Below are 18,208 nucleotides of genomic sequence, written 5' to 3'. Positions count from 1 at the left end.
GTGTGGCAGAGTTTTCAAATATCTTAGAGAGTGTGCTCGAAGGACCACAAGCATGGTTAAACTTCTTTGAGATGAGCCATTTTTCTAATCTTGTGGATAGATGTGGCATCTCAGGAACCACTTGTTCACCCATGGTCCATGTACTAGGTTTATTGGGAGAAGGACTCTCTTCCAGAAGCTCAAAAGCATCAATATCACGAAAGTATTCCTTCTCTTTCTGGAAGTCTGGAGCTTTTTCAACTTTTCCCTAAAGAGTTTGAAAAATTTAGAGTCTGAAGAATGGCGACAACAATGAGAATCCAGAGACACGAAAAAAAGTTTTGTTTTTTGGGAACACACTAGTCTTAATACAAAAACACCGCATAAGTCGTCACTGAACAAGATAGACTACAACCACGACTTACCTTTGGAATAGGGGGTTTCTTTCTCCTGGCTGGCTTCTTCTGAGGCTGATTGTTAGCATAAGCGCGCACCGCAATACTCTCCCTCCCTCTGTCACAAACACCCAAAAGTAAAATATAAACCACTTCGTTTACAGTTATCAAGGCCTTGCATCATCAATCTATTAAAAAAAGTAAATTGGTGGCGTTTCCTTGACATTTCATCAAACAGAAGGTGTGCAGTAAGTAATAACTCATAAGTTAAGAAAAATAATTGGAGAAGGACACGAACACACAAAACAAGAACACTGAAAAATAAGATCTTGTAGCAGCAACAAGCATTAAAAAAAAAAATGCCCAGACAAAATTAGGTTTAAGCTGAGAATGCAGACCTGGTGGAAAGGGAACGAGCCCAGCTATCTCTCTTAAGTCCATTGATGGAACTAGTACGAGTACCTTTCACCAACCAGCCTCTGTTTATGAAATTTACACATCAGATACATACAACAAAGCCAAAATAAAACCACTTTTTTAAGATTCAGGGCAGAAGCAGAAAAAAAATTACAAATTAACAGCTTCGGAGGAGGACTTATTCTCAGGCTTCTTCCTTCTCTGATATACAGCTTCAATCTTGGGTACATCTCCGCCTTCTTCTTCCTCGGATTTGATGACCTCAGACCAAAGATCAACTGCAACGTTAATACATCTTCTCAATTAGATTACACAAAAGAAGAAAAAATCGAAAATTTAAAGCAAACCCAAGAAGGAATTAAACATCGGAACTCAATTTGGTTCACCTCTCTCTCCCATTTTAGGGTTAGAGGAATCGCAATTTCAGTGTACTGCAACAGTCACCTCTAGAGAGAGAGAGAGAGGTAGAGATGATTTGAATAAAAGTTGTGGACCGGGAAGGCGGGAGAAATTCATGGGCCTAAAGTTTTAAAATCCAAAATCTACGTTGGGCTCAGAATCTAATTTCAAAACCCAATACTTAATATGTTTTTTCTAAACCGGGTTTTCTAACCGAACCAAATTGATTAATATATGGGAATGTTGTTGGATATGAAGGAAGGCTTTCAATTTGTTGGACTTTCTTTTTCATGGATACGAACGAACGAACGACGAATGACCAAAAGATTAAGCAACCTTTGTTTCTTAATTACTTCTCATGTCAAAAAAGCTATTCTAGAAAGCTGGCTATGTATAACTTCTCACTATCTTTGGATATTAACGTGTATATAACAGTGGCGCGGAGCTAGGAAATGAGTTTATCAGAGTCAAAAATTTTTTAAAAGGGTCAATTGTGTTATTAAATTTTTTATAGGGGTCAATTGTACTATTTTATCAGGGTCAATTTGATTTTTTTCCTAAAATTTCACCTCATTTTATAAATTCACCGGGGTCAATTGACCCTTATGACTCTAAGCTGCCTCCGCCCCTGGTATATAATGTATATAAACAAAAAAAAAAACTAAAAGAATTTTTGGAAATTTGATATTTGGATCCAATTTGATGCTCTGCTAGTAAATTATGATTTCATTGTCGATGTGATTGTGTGGATTTCTGCTACGTATATATGTTTATTTGCTAAAAGATGAGACAGTTACTTTAGGAGGTAGTTAAAACATCATCCTTCTTCTCGGAAATGTAATTAAAAGGATGTTTTTTCATGTGAGATGTAATGAAAATGTAATTTGCAATGCAAGCTCTCTCTCTTTCTATCTGTGTCACCACCACCTTTAGTTATAAAGAACAATTAATAGGGAAGAAAAAAATCGAAGAAATCAAGAGTGAAAAATTTCATCACCTACCACTTGACAACTCCATTTCTTCTTCCTTCTCCTTATTCCCTTCCACCAGATTTCACTGCCTAAGTTTTCAAGTTTTCTCCTTTTCTATTTGTTTCAAATTTTAAGTATTGTTTTCTTCTTCTTCTTCACAAACAAAAAAAAGTTCAACATTCTTTTTGAAAAAACTCTGTTTCCTCTGTTTCATCTAAAACGTAGTCTTTTTTTCTTTTTCTTTGAAGAGCTTCTCTTGTCAAGCTTCATTCGTAGAGGTAATAATCATTAAATTGTCATCTACTTGTTCTGTCTTTATTCTTTGTGCGGTACTTCTATCATCCTTGCTTGTCATATATATCTTTTAAATGGATCATGAAGATGTTAATGATTGCTGCATTTTGTTATCTTCTTGCTTTATTTGATCATTATGTACTTACTTAGTGGTCCTTCTTGTATAATTTGGGACCACCACCAAAACAACTTGGAGTCTCTTCATCATCATCATCAATCACACAGCATTGTTCATGTAGTTCCTTTCAGAATATTTAATTTCTTTCTCTTGGTCTGACTTAATCAAGTCTTACTCTCTTTGTTTGATGATTCTGAATCAAAAAGCAGATTAGGAAGGAAGGAACACAATGTCTGGACTTAAGATCTGGCAAGCAATCTTTATTGCCATTGCGCTGTTCATCGTAGCCATACTCGCTGTTCTTTCATTTTGTCTCATTTGGAAAAAGAAATCAAGAAGATCCAAAACCTTAACTCTTCCCATCATGCAAACACCTGCGGTATCTAAAGAGATCAAGGAAGTCAGAATCGAGCATGTCTCAAGTTCAACGAGTAGTAAGTTTGATCATCATGACATACACAACAATGAATCTGACAAATTCTTGCTTAATTTGGATATGGAGAAGAAGAGAGAGAATGGTTTGTGTAGTAGCCGGTCTGGTTCAGGAAAAGAAGGTTCGCTATGTGTTGCAAACCGGTCTTCTTCATCATTGTATGAGATGGGAACACCATCACCATCACCTCTTTCTGGTTTACCTGAGTCACACCTTGGATGGGGTCATTGGTTTACTCTCAGAGATCTTGAAATAGCAACAAACAGATTCTCAAAAGAAAATGTGATTGGTGAAGGAGGATATGGAATTGTATACAGAGGAGAGTTGGTCAATGGGACTCATGTCGCCGTGAAAAAGATCCTGAACCACTTGTGAGTTATGCTCTTAGAGAAAGGTCTCTCTCTCTCTCTTATAGTTTGTTGATTTTTCTTGAGTTTTTAATTGTTGGTGGTTTTTGTAGGGGACAAGCTGAGAAAGAGTTTAGAGTAGAGGTTGATGCTATTGGTCATGTGCGTCACAAGCACTTGGTACGTCTTCTAGGATACTGCATTGAAGGCACACACAGGTATAAAGATAAATTGATACTTTATCTTACATAGAGAGAAAAGAGAAACTAACCTTTGTGAGTTTATTGCTATTAGGATATTGGTTTATGAGTATATGAACAATGGGAACCTCGAAGAATGGCTTCATGGAGCAATGCAACACCACGGTTATCTAACTTGGGAGGCTAGAATGAAAGTTCTCATCGGCACATCCAAGGCGTAATTAAGCAACACCTTTAACATTGTTTTCAGTTTTTCACATTTTTGTTGTGCTAAAAGTAATGGTTGTTTTCCTTGTGCAGTCTTGCGTATCTACACGAGGCAATCGAGCCAAAAGTAGTGCATAGAGACATCAAGTCGAGCAATATACTGATCGATGATAGATTCAATGCCAAGATTTCTGATTTTGGCCTTGCCAAGTTGCTTGGAGATGGGAAAAGCCATGTGACTACTCGAGTGATGGGAACATTTGGGTAATAATATATTAAGCAACTTTTTGTTTTCCGAAAAACAAAAAGCGAAAAACTTATTGCTGAGCCATGTTTTTGTTCTGCGTATTGCAGGTATGTTGCTCCTGAGTATGCTAATACTGGACTTTTGAACGAGAAGAGTGATGTGTACAGCTTTGGTGTTTTGGTCTTAGAAGCAATAACCGGAAGAGATCCTGTGGATTATGCGCGTCCTGCAAATGAGGTAGATAGAGTATGGAGAGAATGTGATGATTTGATTAATGTGATGAGTTTTGAGACTCATTTAACATTCTTTTGCAGGTGAATCTAGTGGAGTGGTTGAAGATGATGGTGGGAAGTAAGAGATTGGAAGAAGTAATTGATCCAAACATAGCGGTTAGGCCAGCGACGCGAGCACTGAAACGTGTTCTTCTTACAGCACTTAGATGCATTGATCCTGATTCTGAAAAGAGACCTAAAATGAGCCAAGTTGTGCGTATGCTCGAGTCTGAGGAATATCCCATACCAAGAGAGGTTAGTGTTTGCTATATAACTTTTTCTGTATGAAACAGAAAAGTATGCAGAGTTGTAACAACTTAAGCAAGAATTCAACTTACAGGAGCGAAGAATGCGCAGGACGCCAGAGGAAAACTCGGATACCGATAGAAGCACGCCGGTTTCAAGATCACAGAGCAAGAGAGTGTAATAATCAGATTACCATTACAAAACAGAGATATTTGCTCTGGAGCAGAGTCTTCTCTGTTCTTTGAAAGTTGTTGATTCTTCTGCATTTTCTTGTTCTTGGGAATCTTTTTTCTTTCATTTCTTCCGGTTTTTGCATTTGAATTGACAGATGATAGAGAGGAATATAATGTGATATATATGGTATACATAGACATGTTTGTATATGGAACTGGATTTGTATAATAGATTGGTGTGTATAGCGCGAGTGTCAGTTTACCACACACAAAAAAAACAAAGTACCATTACCTTTTGAAGTCTTATTGTACAATTCAAATAAGGATTTTGACCGTTTAATTACAATTACACTTGCGAGTTGCAACACAGTAATACAGTTTACAAATTCACATCTAGACGGGGAAAGAAAGTTTTAAACAGTCTTCTCATTTTCTTATGTGGAAAGAGACATGAAGAACAGGAAACAACACACTTACTCCTTCAATGTCTAGCTCCAGCCTCCAGAGTTTCTGTTCGGCTTTTGAAACTGAAGGTGGATTATGCATCAGGCAACATGATGCAGTCAATAGCTCGTTTGCATATTCCCGTCATTGTTGCTTCTGGTCCATATACCTGCAATCATCAATCCTTATGAAGTTCAGTATTCGAGCTAAAAACAAATGTTTAGCGTTAACCGAGAGGTGAAAAAGGGTGATTTCCGGGATTTCTGTTCTTAGAATTTTCTCAACAGAGTGAGTCTTCATCATTTACTATGCTTAGCACAGTCTTTATTCACAGCTGTTTATTTCCCATAAGTAGTTTGGTTACCTCTAGAGGAACACCTAGTTCCTCTCCCAAAGCTCGCATTCTAGCCAAACCAGTCTGGTAATTTGGTCCACCTCTCCTTACGTAAATGTGCATTCTAGATGATTTCAACCTCGTTTCCTGCACATGGCAAACAAAACAAACTGCTAAAAATACAGTAGCAACTGTTTTGTTCATTCGCTAAAGGTTGTTAGAAAAGTACCTTTTCTCTTAAGGCTCGGATGATACCGTTGAAAGTAGCAGCTACATCTGTGAAGTTTGCAATGCCGCCTCCAATAAGAAGAGCTCGTTTACGCCCGTCAGGATCAGCAGTAGCACACTGAAAACCCCCAACATATTGTCCGTGAGTCTCTAAATTTGTATAGAGAAAAACAGTGAATGGCAAAAGCTAAGTTCTTTGCCATGACTCACATCAATGACAACTCTTGCGTACTGTAACACCTCGTCTTCCTTAGGTGCTCCACTATACTCTGCGTAGTTCCCAAGTTCTGATGCATAACCTAAATCCCCAACCTTTTCCAACGTCGATAAGGAAAATACAAACAAACTAATGTGAGAAATTCTTCGCAGTCCTCATAATAACACTTTCTTTTTCCAGTCATTTAAAATGGTGTGGATATGAGGTTGCTTAAATGATAAAATCATAGAGAGCCACTGACTAACACACTAAGTTAATGGTTCTACTCATAATGACTATAAACTGTCTATAATCTGATATTTGAGTTGATTCCGTGACAATTAGCTCATTTCAAGGAGCAGGCCTTTTAAGTTTTGTAACTGCAACTCTCCACTTAAATAAGATCAATGTATATTTAAGCTCAGGGGTTTCAACTCACTGTATCAGCATATATGACGCTAGCACCGCCTCCAGCTACCATTGTCCAGATGCGGCCTTTAGGATTCAAAACAGTGAACTTCAAAGAAGCACTTGTCTGCAATAAGTAACACACACATGCATGATCAGTTAAATTACTTTCCTTTTGTGTCACCAAAGCGGTTTTTAAAGAAAAGCCAGGCGCTCAAACCTTCTCATCTAAACCATTAATGAAGTTCTCCGTTGGACTGAGGACCCTTCCAAATGGCAGAGGAAATTTAATGTCTCCCCACCTGAGTTGATAGAACTTATCAATCCAATGAGTTTCCACAGAAAAATTGATTGCGGATCTCTCAACGGGGAACTTAGAAATGTTATACATACTTGTTGAAGTTTTTGAAGGCAGCAGTGTCGTCCAATTCTCCCCTCATATCCAAAGGGAATGGTTCTCCCTCGACTAGTGTAAAAGGATTCATCTCCATAAAACTGAAATCCAAATCTTCAAGAAAAACACAAATATATATAATAAGACAATGTCCTCAAGAGATCTCGTATCAAAGCTCTTGGTATGTGCACAAACGCTTGAAAGTCAACAAGTGGCCTAATCATATCCATACCTTGAAATACAGCAAACGCACCCATTATGAAATTGCCGATTTTAGCTCGAACCTGAAATGCATAGACACATTTATGAGAGCAGGCTAAGCATAAGTTGAAAGAACCTAACTTAATAATCTCTTCGACATAGACTGCAGTACTGAGTAGCCATAAATTCAGCTTAAAATATCTTTGAGTATGCATAGGAATACAAAAAAAAAAGCAGAGAATATATGCACAGTGAAACTAGATATCTAAATTTCCCTTCAGACAAATTGTTGCATGGTGTCACTGGCTTGCTCACAGCGGACAAATACTTACCTCAAGAGGAAGTGTTGCTATCAATGGAGCACATACTTCTAGTGTCATTGACTTTTCCGCAGGAAGAAATATAGTTTTCACCTGTTGGTACCAGAAAGCCGAATTATGGGGAGAAAACAACAAAACTGAGCCAAGAAAGAGAATGCAGAGAAACAAGAAAAGAGCCAAAAGGTAATTACTTTGTCCCAGTTCTCTTCTATCTCAATGCCGCCACATTCAGAGAAGCTTATAGTGCAGCCAAGCCTATCCGATACAATAGAAAGGTAGTATTCTTGATCATGAGGCACAAAGGGCTCCACAATGAATGTAGTGATAGGGGCTCTACATCCCTCCATCTCAACCTGCGACACATACAAAAAACAAACATCAAACAATGATATAACAAATTTAACCCGCTGTTCTATAGCTCGGGCAGCTAGGATGAGTCACCTCAGTACCGAGGCGGGCTTTGACAAAGTCAGCAACTTCAGCAAGATCCAGCTTGAGAGATACCAAGCCACTTTTCCCGCGTTTCCCAAATAGCATATCAGGCTTCACAACTAGCTTTGTAGACGATAGCCATGACTCCTGGTTGGTCAACTCAGTGAAATCCGTAGATTCTGTCACCTGAAAAGTACACAACAGTAAACAAATCACCCATCTGTATTAGAGAAAACGAATCAGATTATAATTCAATGTTCTCGTTGGTTTAAACGAGGTATGACATATCCTCAGATCATCCGTAGAAGAGAGACGAAACCATATTTTCCAAGATTCTCACTTTCATTAGCTCTTAAGTCCACATAAGTCTCAATCACAATGAGGTACAATTGAATAATTCTTAGAATTTAGCGTAACTGAATATGCAACAGTTTTTGACAATTCAAAGCAGATCAATGAGAACAACAGAAAACTAGAATTCGTAAGAAAAGTGACCTGAGCAGAGCGAATCTGCAGGTCAATGTTAGCGAGACGCTTCAAGTGTTCCTTGAGAAGTCTCTTAGAGTCATACTCTCTTATCTTCTTCCTCGCCATCGAATTAGACAATCCAAATCCAAAGAAACAAAAACAAGAAACCCAGCAGAATCTGAAACAGAGATAGTAAGCTTAAAAAAGCAGTGATCGTTCCTTAAATAAATAAAAAGTCGTTCTTTCTCCGCCGAAAAAGAAAAAAAAAGGTGAGAACTTTCGAGACGATAAGATCGAAGAAGAAGAATAGAAGATGTGATGATCTCAGCAACGCAACGGTGACGCAGACTCAGAACCAGAAGAGACGTTGACGTTGAGCTGTCAATCAATGTCAAACCCACCCACCCCCGCCTAAACCACCTGTAATTCCCCCACCTTTCCTCAATAGCCAATCGGTTCGGTTCGGTTCGGAACAACCGAAGGCGTCAATCAGCTGTACCCAAAACTAGAGAAGCTAAAGTTGTGCACCTCGTCTTCCACTTAAAGCAGCTTCTTAAAGTTTTAACAGTGTTTTTAGCTATAATCCCTGAGGAACTATCCTCATGGCTCTCTCCAGTTGCTTGCTTCCCTTCTCTCAATCAGCTACGGCTCCTTCCCCCTCCGCCTGCTCTTGCCATCTCGCCGCCTCTTTTTCTAATTTTCCGGTAAGCACATTTATTCGCTGGACTTTTCTTGCATGCTTTCGTTTATCGAAAAGATCATTTTTTTTGAGAAATAAAGATAGTTACTTTCTTTGTTTTATGCTAAAATTTCTGCAATCTCCTCACCAGAGATCTCAAATTTTGCTATATGCCAACTGAATTTAAGTTTAGTAGGAATTGATTCTAAAGGAACTTGCTTTTTTGGCTCCAGATGTTGAAATTTGAATTCTTTGTGTGTGTGTGTGTGAGTAGGTTTCGTCAAGAGACTATAGTTTCTCCAGAAACGAAAACCTTGTTCTCAACGGAGGAGGCTCAAATCTCTGCCGGAGATTTTGTGGATTGAAGAAGCTATGGATACTTAAAAGCCTGAATGTTAGACAAGACAGCCACAGGAAACACCGGCCTGTAAACGAGCTTAAAACACGCTCAGAGCTCAGCGATGAACTTGGGAAAGACTCAAATACATCCCCTGAAGATCCTTCTTTACAACTTGCTGAGGTTCAAAGTGATCCAAGTTTTACTGATGAAACTGGAGCTATAGGAGCTGATTTGAGTGATGGTTCTCACAAAGTTGGAGACTTACCACCTGTGCTAACACAATTCTCCGACGGTCTTTCAGATGTCCAAAGAGGTGCCTCGCTTTGCATTGCTGTTGTTGGAGCTACTGGTGAACTAGCAAGAAGGAAGATTTTTCCTGCACTGTTTGCATTGTATTATAGCGGCTACCTTCCTGAGGTATAGGTTTGCTGCTCATGAACAAAATGATCAGTGAAAGCTATTGGGTAGTTTTTTATTTATTTTTTTGGTTTCTCTTCTTTGTTGGACTTCATTGTCACAGGATGTTGGCATATTTGGGTTTTCAAGAAAAAATCTTGCAGATAAAGACCTTAGATCCATCATCGCGTCAACTCTGACTTGCCGTGTTGATCATCAGTATGTATATATTTCTTGTTCCTACATTTAACTTGGTAAATGTGATTTTATCAGTATGCTAACTAAGGATGATGCTAAATGTTCAGGGAAAATTGCGGGGAAAAGATGGATGCATTTCTTAGTAGAACATACTATATCAATGGAGGTCATAATAACAAGGATGGGATGTGCCGACTTGCCGAGAGAATGAAACAGATTGAGGTAGTCCTCTTTCTTTCTGTGCTTACAATATATGGAACAGAAAAGAAGGATAAACACTAATACAATAATAGCGTTCCTTCTTCAGGGAGAATCAAAAGCGAATAGGATATTTTATCTCTCAGTACCTCAAGAAGCTCTCATGGATGTGGCATGTACCATTGCAGAAAAAGCTCAAGCGCCACGAGGCTGGACTCGTATAATAGTTGAGAAACCTTTTGGGTTTACCTCACAGTCGTCTCATCAGTTGACAAAGTCACTTCTCTCTAATTTTGAAGAGAAGCAAATCTACAGGTCTTTTTTAATCTAGTTGCTTTCTGCACATGCACAGCTCTCCCAGTTCATCTTTATTCACAGTTTATGTGCCCGTTGCAGAATAGATCACATGTTAGGAAGGAACCTCATTGAAAATCTGACAGTGTTAAGGTTTTCAAATCTAGTTTTTGAACCACTATGGAACAGAACCTACATACGCAATATACAGGTAGACTGTTTATATTTATGTATCGTGCCTGGACTTTCCTCCTCCACATTCTGGTTTGTTCACTCTGTCTATAAATGATGTTTCCAGGTTATTGTATCAGAATCAATTGCCCAAACAGAAAAGTAAGGCACAATAGCTCTATAAACAAAGAGATGGCATCAGTACCTAATTTCCTACTACATTTTTTAAGGTATTCTGATGGATATGGAATCATACGGGACATAGTGCACAGTCATATACTTCAGACAATCGCATTACTTACCATGGAACCTCCGATAAGTCTCGATGGTGAAGATATCCGGAATGAAAAGGTCAACCTACACTAGCAAAAAACAAAATTGTCTTATGATATATATAAGTTGTGTACACATGTACTGTCAAGTGACCTTGTGACAAACCTGCTTCTTCAGGTGAAGGTTTTGAGATCAATTCGCAAACTAGACCCGCGTGATGTCATCCTTGGTCAGTATAAATCTCGCTCTCAAGACAAGAACGGTGTGAGCTTGAACGGTGCAGACCCTACATATTGCGCTGCAGCCTTGTATATTGATAATGCACGTTGGGATGGTGTACCTTTCTTGGTAAGAGTTGGCACAGGCCTCATTAAACACAGGTAAGAATAACTATTCTGACTCATGGAAATATCAAACTGTCATTACAATTGATTGGTGTGCCTTAATATTCAAAGAGTGGAGATTCGTGTGCAATTCCGGCATGTTCCCGGAAACCTTTACCGAGAAAATATTGGAATAAACATAGATTTGGGGACAAATGAGCTTATTCTGCGTGACGAACCTGATGAGGCCATCCTGGTGAAAATTAACAACAAGGTTCCTGGTTTAGGTCTTCAGCTAGACGCTTCTGAACTTAACCTGCTCTATAAAGATAGGCAAGTTTTGCTTTTCTCATCTGTGTTTCTACAAATTTTTGAAAATCCAACTTTTGCTTCCTTATAGTTATTTGCGTTGTTGGGTCAAACCTGTAGGTATAAAACCGAAGTACCAGACTCATACGAACACCTGATTCATGATGTAATTGATGGAGACAATCATCTGTTCATGAGAAGCGATGAGGTTGCAGCAGCATGGGACATTCTGAGTCCGGTCCTAGAAGAAATAGACAAGCACCACACAGCTCCGGAGTTATATGAATTCGGTGGACGAGGACCAGTTGGAGCATACTATCTCTGGGCCAAGCATGGCGTCCCATGGGCAGATGACTGATATGCACATCGACTAACAGAGCTTTACAAAACAAATGAGAATGATTCTGAAGCAATCCAGATTGTGCAGTATGGTTATTTGTGAAGTAGTTAGTTTAGCTTGAAGCTGAACCATTCTCTGTAGACTGTACACATGTATGACATGTTGATATTTGAATGTCCATCATGGTGGGGTCCATATTAGTGTTGAAAAATCTCCAAAGCCACCCAAAGAAAAGAAGAAAGTATGAGAGACTTTTAGATAAGGTTCTGTTGTTGGTCTTCCCACTAGAGGCAATAATTATATCTTCTCCACCAATTCCTGCAGAAATTCTTCAAGATCTATATCATGTGTTGATGATATAGAAAGTGTAAGTGGTGTAGCTAAACAGGAAAAGGAAGAGAGAGTGGTTCAATGGATAGAGACCGGAAGAAAGTGAAAATGGAGAAGGAAGACGAAGAAGAAAAGATGGAAAAGCTGTACACATTTCTTAAAAACGCAAAAGAAATGCGGAAATACGTGATCAGCTCCATTGAGAAGACGAGACAGGAAGAAGAAAGAGCGAGGGTTTGTAGATTCCCTTCGTTTCAGCCTGAGGATTTCGTTTTCATGAATGGAGCAGAGGCCAACAACAAAGAAAAAGCAGTTGATACGAGCTCTTCAGCATCCAACGAATACGGCTCTAAGGAAAAGCAAGACGGATCAGAGACTGACGTTTGTTTAGACTTGAATCTTTCTCTGTAGTACACAAGAGACAGAGATCTCTTCAGTTTCTGTACAAGCAACAAAGAATGCTAAATAACTATTATGTACTAAAAACAAATTTGCCATTGGATTCTAGTTTGGCTTAGAGATTATTTTGATCGCTGTGTGGCAATCCCTACAAACTCTAAGGTTTTTCATAACTCGGATGGGTACTCCTTCAGGTAGTTTTAAGAGACAATAAGCCACCGCGAGTCTCTCACTATGATATCTCAGGCTAGCAACTTTCTCTTCCTCGTCTACATTATGCAATGCATAGCTGCAATCAGAATTTTAGCCAGCTTCTCTCAATAACCCATCCAATATCTTCATAATCGATTCCTGCTCGGGATGGCTACACATACCCTTGCGAGTGAACGTGTGCACCTTATTCTCGACTTCAGTCCAGCTACAACCTGGTGATTTTCTTACCATCTTTGTCTTCATAACTTTTCTCAGTTCCGCACCATTTGCCCACCTACCTAGAGATGCATAACAGCATAAATGTTGGACAGCAAGATATAAGTCCCAGAATTCTCAGGTTCAATCTCTATGAGTTTCATTGCAAAAAATTCTGCTAAATCCAGCTGCGAGTGAGTTCTACATGCTCCTAATAGAGAACCCCAAACTGCAGCATCTGGTACAACAGTCATACTATCAATTATTTCCATAGCCTCATCAAACCGTCCTGCACGCCCAAGCATATCTACCATGCAAGCATAATGCGCGGTTATGGGCTTAACCCCAAAAACTGATTCCATAGATTCAAATATATTAAACCCTTCCTCAACCATCCCAGCGTAGCTGCATGCGGCGAGAGTTGCAACAAAGGTAACTTCGTTAGGCTCAGTACTACCAGACAAAGGCATCTCATAAAAAACTTTAACAGCTTCCTCTCCTAGACCGTGTGAGGCATAACCAGATAAGATTGAATTCCACATGATAATGTCCTTGGAAGGAAACATGTCAAAGATTAGCTTCGACTTCACAAGCTCGCCGCATTTAATGTACATGGTCATCAAAACAGACGCAACGTACACATCAGCATCAAACTGACATCTAACCAACTGAGCGTGGACCTGTGTTTACCATGGTGGAGGCTTTGATAAGCTGGCGCAGACCGAAAGAACGCTGATCAATGTTGGAAAAGTCAGCCTAAATCTTGGTTGACAAGTAAAGATAGAATACGATATTTAGCCAACTGGTATGATATCGACGTAACGAAACAAAGATACCACACAATCACATCGTAGTTGCTTAAACATTTCGTAAACAAATGAATGATAAAGGGGAGACTCGAGTGTATCGTCTTTGACTCTTCGTGTCTCTTAAAACTTCCTCCGTTTCACGTAGCTGGTAATAAATCTCCAAAACAATCTCTGAAAAACTCAACACAAAATCTGGAGTTCTTGAAAGATAAACCGATGGAGAAGGCAACTAAACAGACAATTCCTCTACTCACCCAATTCTCAATGAGAAACTTCAACCTTACACACAGGTTCTCTCATATCTCATTCAATTTTTGTGCTGCTAAAATACATAATAGATTGTCTTAATGAAAACTCTTAAATATCTAAATACGTAATAAATATTCCAGAATAGTTATGGCTCCGATGGGGAGATTGAGATCATATGGTAACGTTCAACACCCTCACGTCGCCTTGTATTACTCTCAGAGAACAACTCCGGGAGGTCTTCTCATCAGCGAAGCCACCGGAGTTTCTGAAACTGCAATGGCGTATCAAAACATGCCAGGGATATGGAGAAAAGAACAAATAGAAGCATGGAAGCCCATCGTTGACGCCGTTCATTCTCACGGCGGCGTCTTCTTCTGCCAGCTCTGGCACGCTGGTCGTGTTTCTCATCGAGGTTTATAAAAATAAAAAAAATAAAAACATCTTTTTTAGGATTTGGAGTTGCTAATCTTATTATGAATCTCATAATGAGTTTGATCATTGTGTGAATATTTGTAGATTGTCAGCCAAATCGAGAAGCTCCGGTCTCTTCTACGGATAAGCCATTCGCCAACGATCCATCGAGTGAGTATACACCTCCGAGAAGGCTAACAACTGATGAAATCCCCACCATTGTTAATGAGTTTCGTCTCGCTGCAAGAAACGCAATCGAAGCTGGTAAAAAAAAAAAATCCAAACTTTGAAATTGGATTGAATCAAACCCAAGAAGAAAGGTTCCAACTTTTTTTGTTTTCTTCCAGGTTTCGATGGAGTTGAGATCCATGGAGCTCACGGGTACTTGATTGACCAGTTCATGAAAGACTCTGTTAACGATCGAGTCGATGATTACGGAGGATCTCTAGAGAATCGATGCAGATTCGCTTTAGAAGTAATCGAAGCGGTGTCGAACGAGATAGGACCTGATCGCGTTGGAATCAGACTCTCACCGTTCGCTAATTACATGGAATCCGGAGATTCAGACCCTCAAAGATTAGGGCTTTACATGGCTAAGTCGCTCAACAGATTCGAGATACTCTACTGCCATATGGTTGAGCCGAGGATGAAAACAGCAAGTGAGATATTCGAATGCACGGAATCGCTTACGCCGATGAGAAAGGTGTTTGATGGAACGTTCATTGTCGCCGGGGGTTATACGAGAGAAGATGGGAACAAGGCGGTGGCGGAGGGAAGAGCTGATCTTGTGGCATACGGACGACTGTTCTTGGCTAATCCGGATTTGCCTAGAAGGTTCGAGCTCGATGCGCCGCTGACTAAGTATGACAGACCAAGTTTCTATAGTTTTGATCCTGTCGTGGGTTACACTGATTACCCTTTTCTTGAGACAATAGAGTAAATCTCTTGTCAGTTCAACTGTTATGTAAGTACTGTATGTCCAATGTGATGTAGCGAGGTTTACGTTCTTGATGGGCCTTATCCGGTGTTTGCGTGCCCATCAAGCAAGAGTCGGTGTTTGGTTTTATCGTTTTGATTTCTTCGTTTGCTAGGATAATTTCTATTGCGTTTGGCCTTATCTTTTCATTTAGGATCAAGTTTCGTGAGTCTTTACACAACTCTATAAATAGAGCTTGTGACCACCTATGTATTCCATCGTTGATTTGAGAATAAGAAAACCCAAAAACAGAGGCAATTTAATTTGCCCATCCTGTCGTGGGTTACACTGATTACCCTTTTCTCGACACTACAGAGTAAATCTCTTGTCTCTTGTCAGTTCAATTGTTATGTGACCTGGTTTATATGAAATCAGAACTTTGGATATATAAGAGTTGAGAGTTCAACCAATCCAACCAATTACAAAGGCTTAAAAACAAAAGCCTAAACAAAAAGAAAGTTTCATACTTGAAACAGAACAAGCACATAATAACAAGAATAATATCAGCTGCCGCAGAAGAAGTGGAAGGGAGTTGGTGGCGTCGAGTATTGCATTGATAATACTTTCATGGATATAATGGCGTTAGCCGTCTCGGTGTAGTGTATTCCGTCCCAGCTTATAAACCTAGAACCTTCTTCGCAACTTTTAGAGCCACCGTTCCCACACGTTATGTTCACATTGTAGTTATAAGGAGGCCCTCCATATCCGCAACACGCCATTAATGGTTTCTCAAAGCCTGCACAAACACAATTGCGTTTTTTAGATAACCATAATCATGGATACAACATGAATATTTGATTCTTTATATACACCTATGTATGACGTATCATTCCGTTATAACTAAATAAATCCAGTTTTCGGATATATTGCTTTAGGATATAAACAAACCGACCGATTGAAAAATGAATGTCACTTGGTTCAGGTTTATACATGCTTGATGCTAAACACAAATATGCTTAACGAAGTCAAATAAAAGAATGTTCTATGATGTCATAAACCGACTAATATGTAAGAAAGCTTACCGTAGTTGGTGGAGTTTGTGATGAGATCGTACTTGATGGCATAAATGTCGACATAGACAATGTTGGCCTCTCTCAGCTCTGTCCTCAGCTCTCCACACATATGATCCAATCCTTCGTTGAACAGCTTTGCAGCTGCGTTATAACTCACAAGACAACCGTGCTTATCGAAAACTTTGCTCTGAACCATTGAAAGTTTCTGAGGCAAACAACCTAAAGGTCCTGTATTGTGAACCCAAAATTTCCTCCCTCCTTCATCATACAATATCTGCAAAAGAAATTTCAACAATTCTACTTAATGTGTGTATGCTTTTATGTTAATTAAGTTACTCTACTGTTTTTATTTTATTTTAGTTAGTTGTAAAGAGCTTTGGCGTGTGAGTTTAAAAGAAACTGTTGCTTTAAAAGTGTGGATATAATGAAAACAGAGACCTAAATGAGAAAGTTTAGACCTTTATGGCACTTTTGATCTCAGATATAACGTTGGGAATAATAAGCTTGACAACCCGGGAGTAAGAAAGGCCTTTGGAAAATGAATTCGCAATATCATTCTGCCCGATATCGATCATGTACAACGCGTTTCTAAATCCACTCTCGCTAATCATCATTTCTTTCAAAGGATCTGCAAAAACACAATGTAAGGGTCATTTAGTATAAGAGTACAAGTACTAAGTTTATTGCTCTAAGGAGTTAAGAGTTACCAGATAGAGAGATATACCTGAAGTAGAAGCAAGCTCGAGTGCTCGGGATTTGAAATGAAGGAACTGCATGAGCTGAATGTTGAGAGCGAAAGGAACATATCTGGGAAGAGTAGAAGATCCAACGATGGCGAAGTTAGCACCGTTTTGGAACTTCGATCCAACCAATGAGTCTAGATATGGGTTCAACAGACTTGTATTCAAACTCTCGCCTGCAAATTAATTTCAAATTTATAGAATTATTACATTCGTTTAGTAGTATTAAAGTTGTTACACTTCAACTTCTTCACCAAATCACCGAGAGATTTTGATTCCAATCTAACACATGCGTAACAGTATTTAATCATCAACATGTGAATTCCGATTTGGACAAAAAACTAAACTCATTAAACTGCACGGCGCTGTTTTGTTTGTGTTTGACTCTTTTTTTTATTTAGTAACGAAATCTAACAGAGTGGGACCCGCTTTATTGATTGTGACATCTCCCATGTCTGAAATGGGACCCACTTTTTTCTTGGATTAGATTTTCATCGTTTCAACGAAGTAATTTAATTGTGTCGTTTTGCGGGATTACGTAACGCGATTCTCATCCGTCGATTAAGATTTAGATCCGTTTCATCGGACGGTTGTCACAACTTGATTCCACTACCACTAAATCTCGACCGTCTAATATAATTACTAGAGTCAAGAGGAAGCTGACTTACAGAGGAAATCGATGACGAGTCGTCCGTCGGATAATCGACCGGTGGATCGTCGGAAAAAGGAGCGGCCGTTAGGGAGACCAATGTAGTAGCCGAGTCCGGCGGTGAGTCCACCGGTGTCGGAGTTTGAGTCTCCGAAGTTAAAGATCACAGGAGGATGTTGACATCCTTCAGCCACAGCCAAGTGATGTCGGGGATTAAAGATTACCGGCAGGAGAATGAAGAGGAAGAAAGTGTAGGAGTGAAGAGCCAGAGTAGCCATTGCAAGAACCAAGAAGAGACTGATCGATAGTACTAGTAGTGGTGTGAACGGAGAGCTTTTAAGTAGTGTGGGATCTTGTTTCTCTTACTTTAAGCTTTTTTATTAGTGTGATCCTTTTTATTTAATTTGAAATAATAAAGCCAAAGACTTTGTAGGTTGGTGGTTGATACTATCAACTTGATAGTGACAGACACATAACTCAAGCTTAGGCATATCGAGATCGATCGAGTCCCAATTTAGTTTCCCACCGTTGGGAAAAAAATAAGAGGATATGCGTGCGCTCCAATGTAGATCTAGGCTAA

The 18,208-nt window shown here is 39.3% G+C and overlaps 8 protein-coding genes across 10 annotated transcripts in view; 4 read left to right on the top strand and 4 right to left on the bottom strand.

Moving 5' to 3' along the window:
• The window catches only part of LOC104743195 (serine/threonine-protein kinase haspin homolog), a 5,034-nt gene extending 3,775 nt beyond the window's left edge, over positions 1–1,259 (bottom strand). Inside the window, exons 1-5 of the mRNA XM_019235428.1 lie at positions 1,178–1,259; positions 946–1,069; positions 773–853; positions 405–492; positions 8–247 (exon numbers count right to left, since the gene is read on the bottom strand). Coding sequence (XP_019090973.1) covers positions 8–247; positions 405–492; positions 773–853; positions 946–1,069; positions 1,178–1,190 — 546 coding nt within the window. The 5' untranslated portion in view covers positions 1,191–1,259. The remainder of the gene's footprint in view (positions 1–7; positions 248–404; positions 493–772; positions 854–945; positions 1,070–1,177) is intronic.
• On the top strand, positions 2,146–5,065 carry LOC104739537 (probable receptor-like protein kinase At2g42960). Of its 2 annotated transcripts, none has more exons than XM_010459928.2 (8): positions 2,146–2,439; positions 2,783–3,377; positions 3,467–3,571; positions 3,648–3,770; positions 3,854–4,024; positions 4,115–4,244; positions 4,322–4,534; positions 4,637–4,949. In XM_010459928.2, the coding sequence occupies exons 2-8, from the start codon at positions 2,803–2,805 to the stop codon at positions 4,664–4,666; spliced, it is 1,347 nt and encodes a 448-aa protein (XP_010458230.1). In that variant the 5' UTR covers positions 2,146–2,439; positions 2,783–2,802; the 3' UTR covers positions 4,667–4,949. The 2 variants fall into 2 exon arrangements, with proteins under 2 accessions (XP_010458230.1, XP_010458229.1); XM_010459927.2 differs by having other exon boundaries at positions 2,298–2,439; positions 4,620–5,065.
• LOC104739536 (ATP-citrate synthase alpha chain protein 3) lies at positions 4,982–8,443 on the bottom strand. The gene is made up of 12 exons (XM_010459926.2): positions 8,151–8,443; positions 7,665–7,841; positions 7,415–7,576; positions 7,236–7,316; positions 6,935–6,986; positions 6,702–6,816; positions 6,529–6,610; positions 6,340–6,435; positions 5,915–6,016; positions 5,706–5,822; positions 5,507–5,623; positions 4,982–5,311 (listed from the first exon to the last, which is right to left on the bottom strand). Exons 1-12 carry the CDS (start codon positions 8,247–8,249, stop codon positions 5,237–5,239), a joined length of 1,275 nt encoding a protein of 424 aa, XP_010458228.1. The 5' UTR covers positions 8,250–8,443; the 3' UTR covers positions 4,982–5,236.
• Positions 8,395–11,839, top strand: LOC104739535 (glucose-6-phosphate 1-dehydrogenase 4, chloroplastic). The gene is made up of 11 exons (XM_010459925.2): positions 8,395–8,827; positions 9,077–9,559; positions 9,663–9,757; positions 9,844–9,958; positions 10,044–10,249; positions 10,331–10,439; positions 10,527–10,561; positions 10,630–10,750; positions 10,850–11,052; positions 11,128–11,328; positions 11,425–11,839. Exons 1-11 carry the CDS (start codon positions 8,726–8,728, stop codon positions 11,660–11,662), a joined length of 1,908 nt encoding a protein of 635 aa, XP_010458227.1. The 5' UTR covers positions 8,395–8,725; the 3' UTR covers positions 11,663–11,839.
• On the top strand, positions 11,966–12,498 carry LOC104739534 (protein NIM1-INTERACTING 3-like). The gene has a single exon (XM_010459924.2). It carries the CDS (start codon positions 12,056–12,058, stop codon positions 12,383–12,385), a length of 330 nt encoding a protein of 109 aa, XP_010458226.1. The 5' UTR covers positions 11,966–12,055; the 3' UTR covers positions 12,386–12,498.
• Positions 12,592–13,480, bottom strand: LOC109128879 (pentatricopeptide repeat-containing protein At1g09410-like). The gene has a single exon (XM_019236059.1). The coding sequence runs from the start codon at positions 13,399–13,401 to the stop codon at positions 12,865–12,867; it is 537 nt and encodes a 178-aa protein (XP_019091604.1). The 5' UTR covers positions 13,402–13,480; the 3' UTR covers positions 12,592–12,864.
• Positions 13,645–15,514, top strand: LOC104739533 (putative 12-oxophytodienoate reductase-like protein 1). Of its 2 annotated transcripts, none has more exons than XM_010459922.2 (4): positions 13,645–13,880; positions 13,980–14,251; positions 14,356–14,514; positions 14,598–15,514. In XM_010459922.2, exons 1-4 carry the CDS (start codon positions 13,663–13,665, stop codon positions 15,188–15,190), a joined length of 1,242 nt encoding a protein of 413 aa, XP_010458224.1. In that variant the 5' UTR covers positions 13,645–13,662; the 3' UTR covers positions 15,191–15,514. The 2 variants fall into 2 exon arrangements, with proteins under 2 accessions (XP_010458224.1, XP_010458225.1); XM_010459923.2 differs by having other exon boundaries at positions 13,646–13,880; positions 14,059–14,251.
• Positions 15,591–18,012, bottom strand: LOC104739531 (GDSL esterase/lipase At1g09390). The gene is made up of 5 exons (XM_010459919.2): positions 17,648–18,012; positions 16,964–17,155; positions 16,698–16,867; positions 16,249–16,513; positions 15,591–15,962 (listed from the first exon to the last, which is right to left on the bottom strand). Exons 1-5 carry the CDS (start codon positions 17,904–17,906, stop codon positions 15,730–15,732), a joined length of 1,119 nt encoding a protein of 372 aa, XP_010458221.1. The 5' UTR covers positions 17,907–18,012; the 3' UTR covers positions 15,591–15,729.

Source organism: Camelina sativa, chromosome 14, assembly GCF_000633955.1.
Source record: "Camelina sativa cultivar DH55 chromosome 14, Cs, whole genome shotgun sequence".
Lineage (NCBI taxonomy): Eukaryota > Viridiplantae > Streptophyta > Magnoliopsida > Brassicales > Brassicaceae > Camelina > Camelina sativa.
Note: the sequence above shows the minus strand (reverse complement) of the source record. Positions and strands in the feature narration are given on the sequence as shown.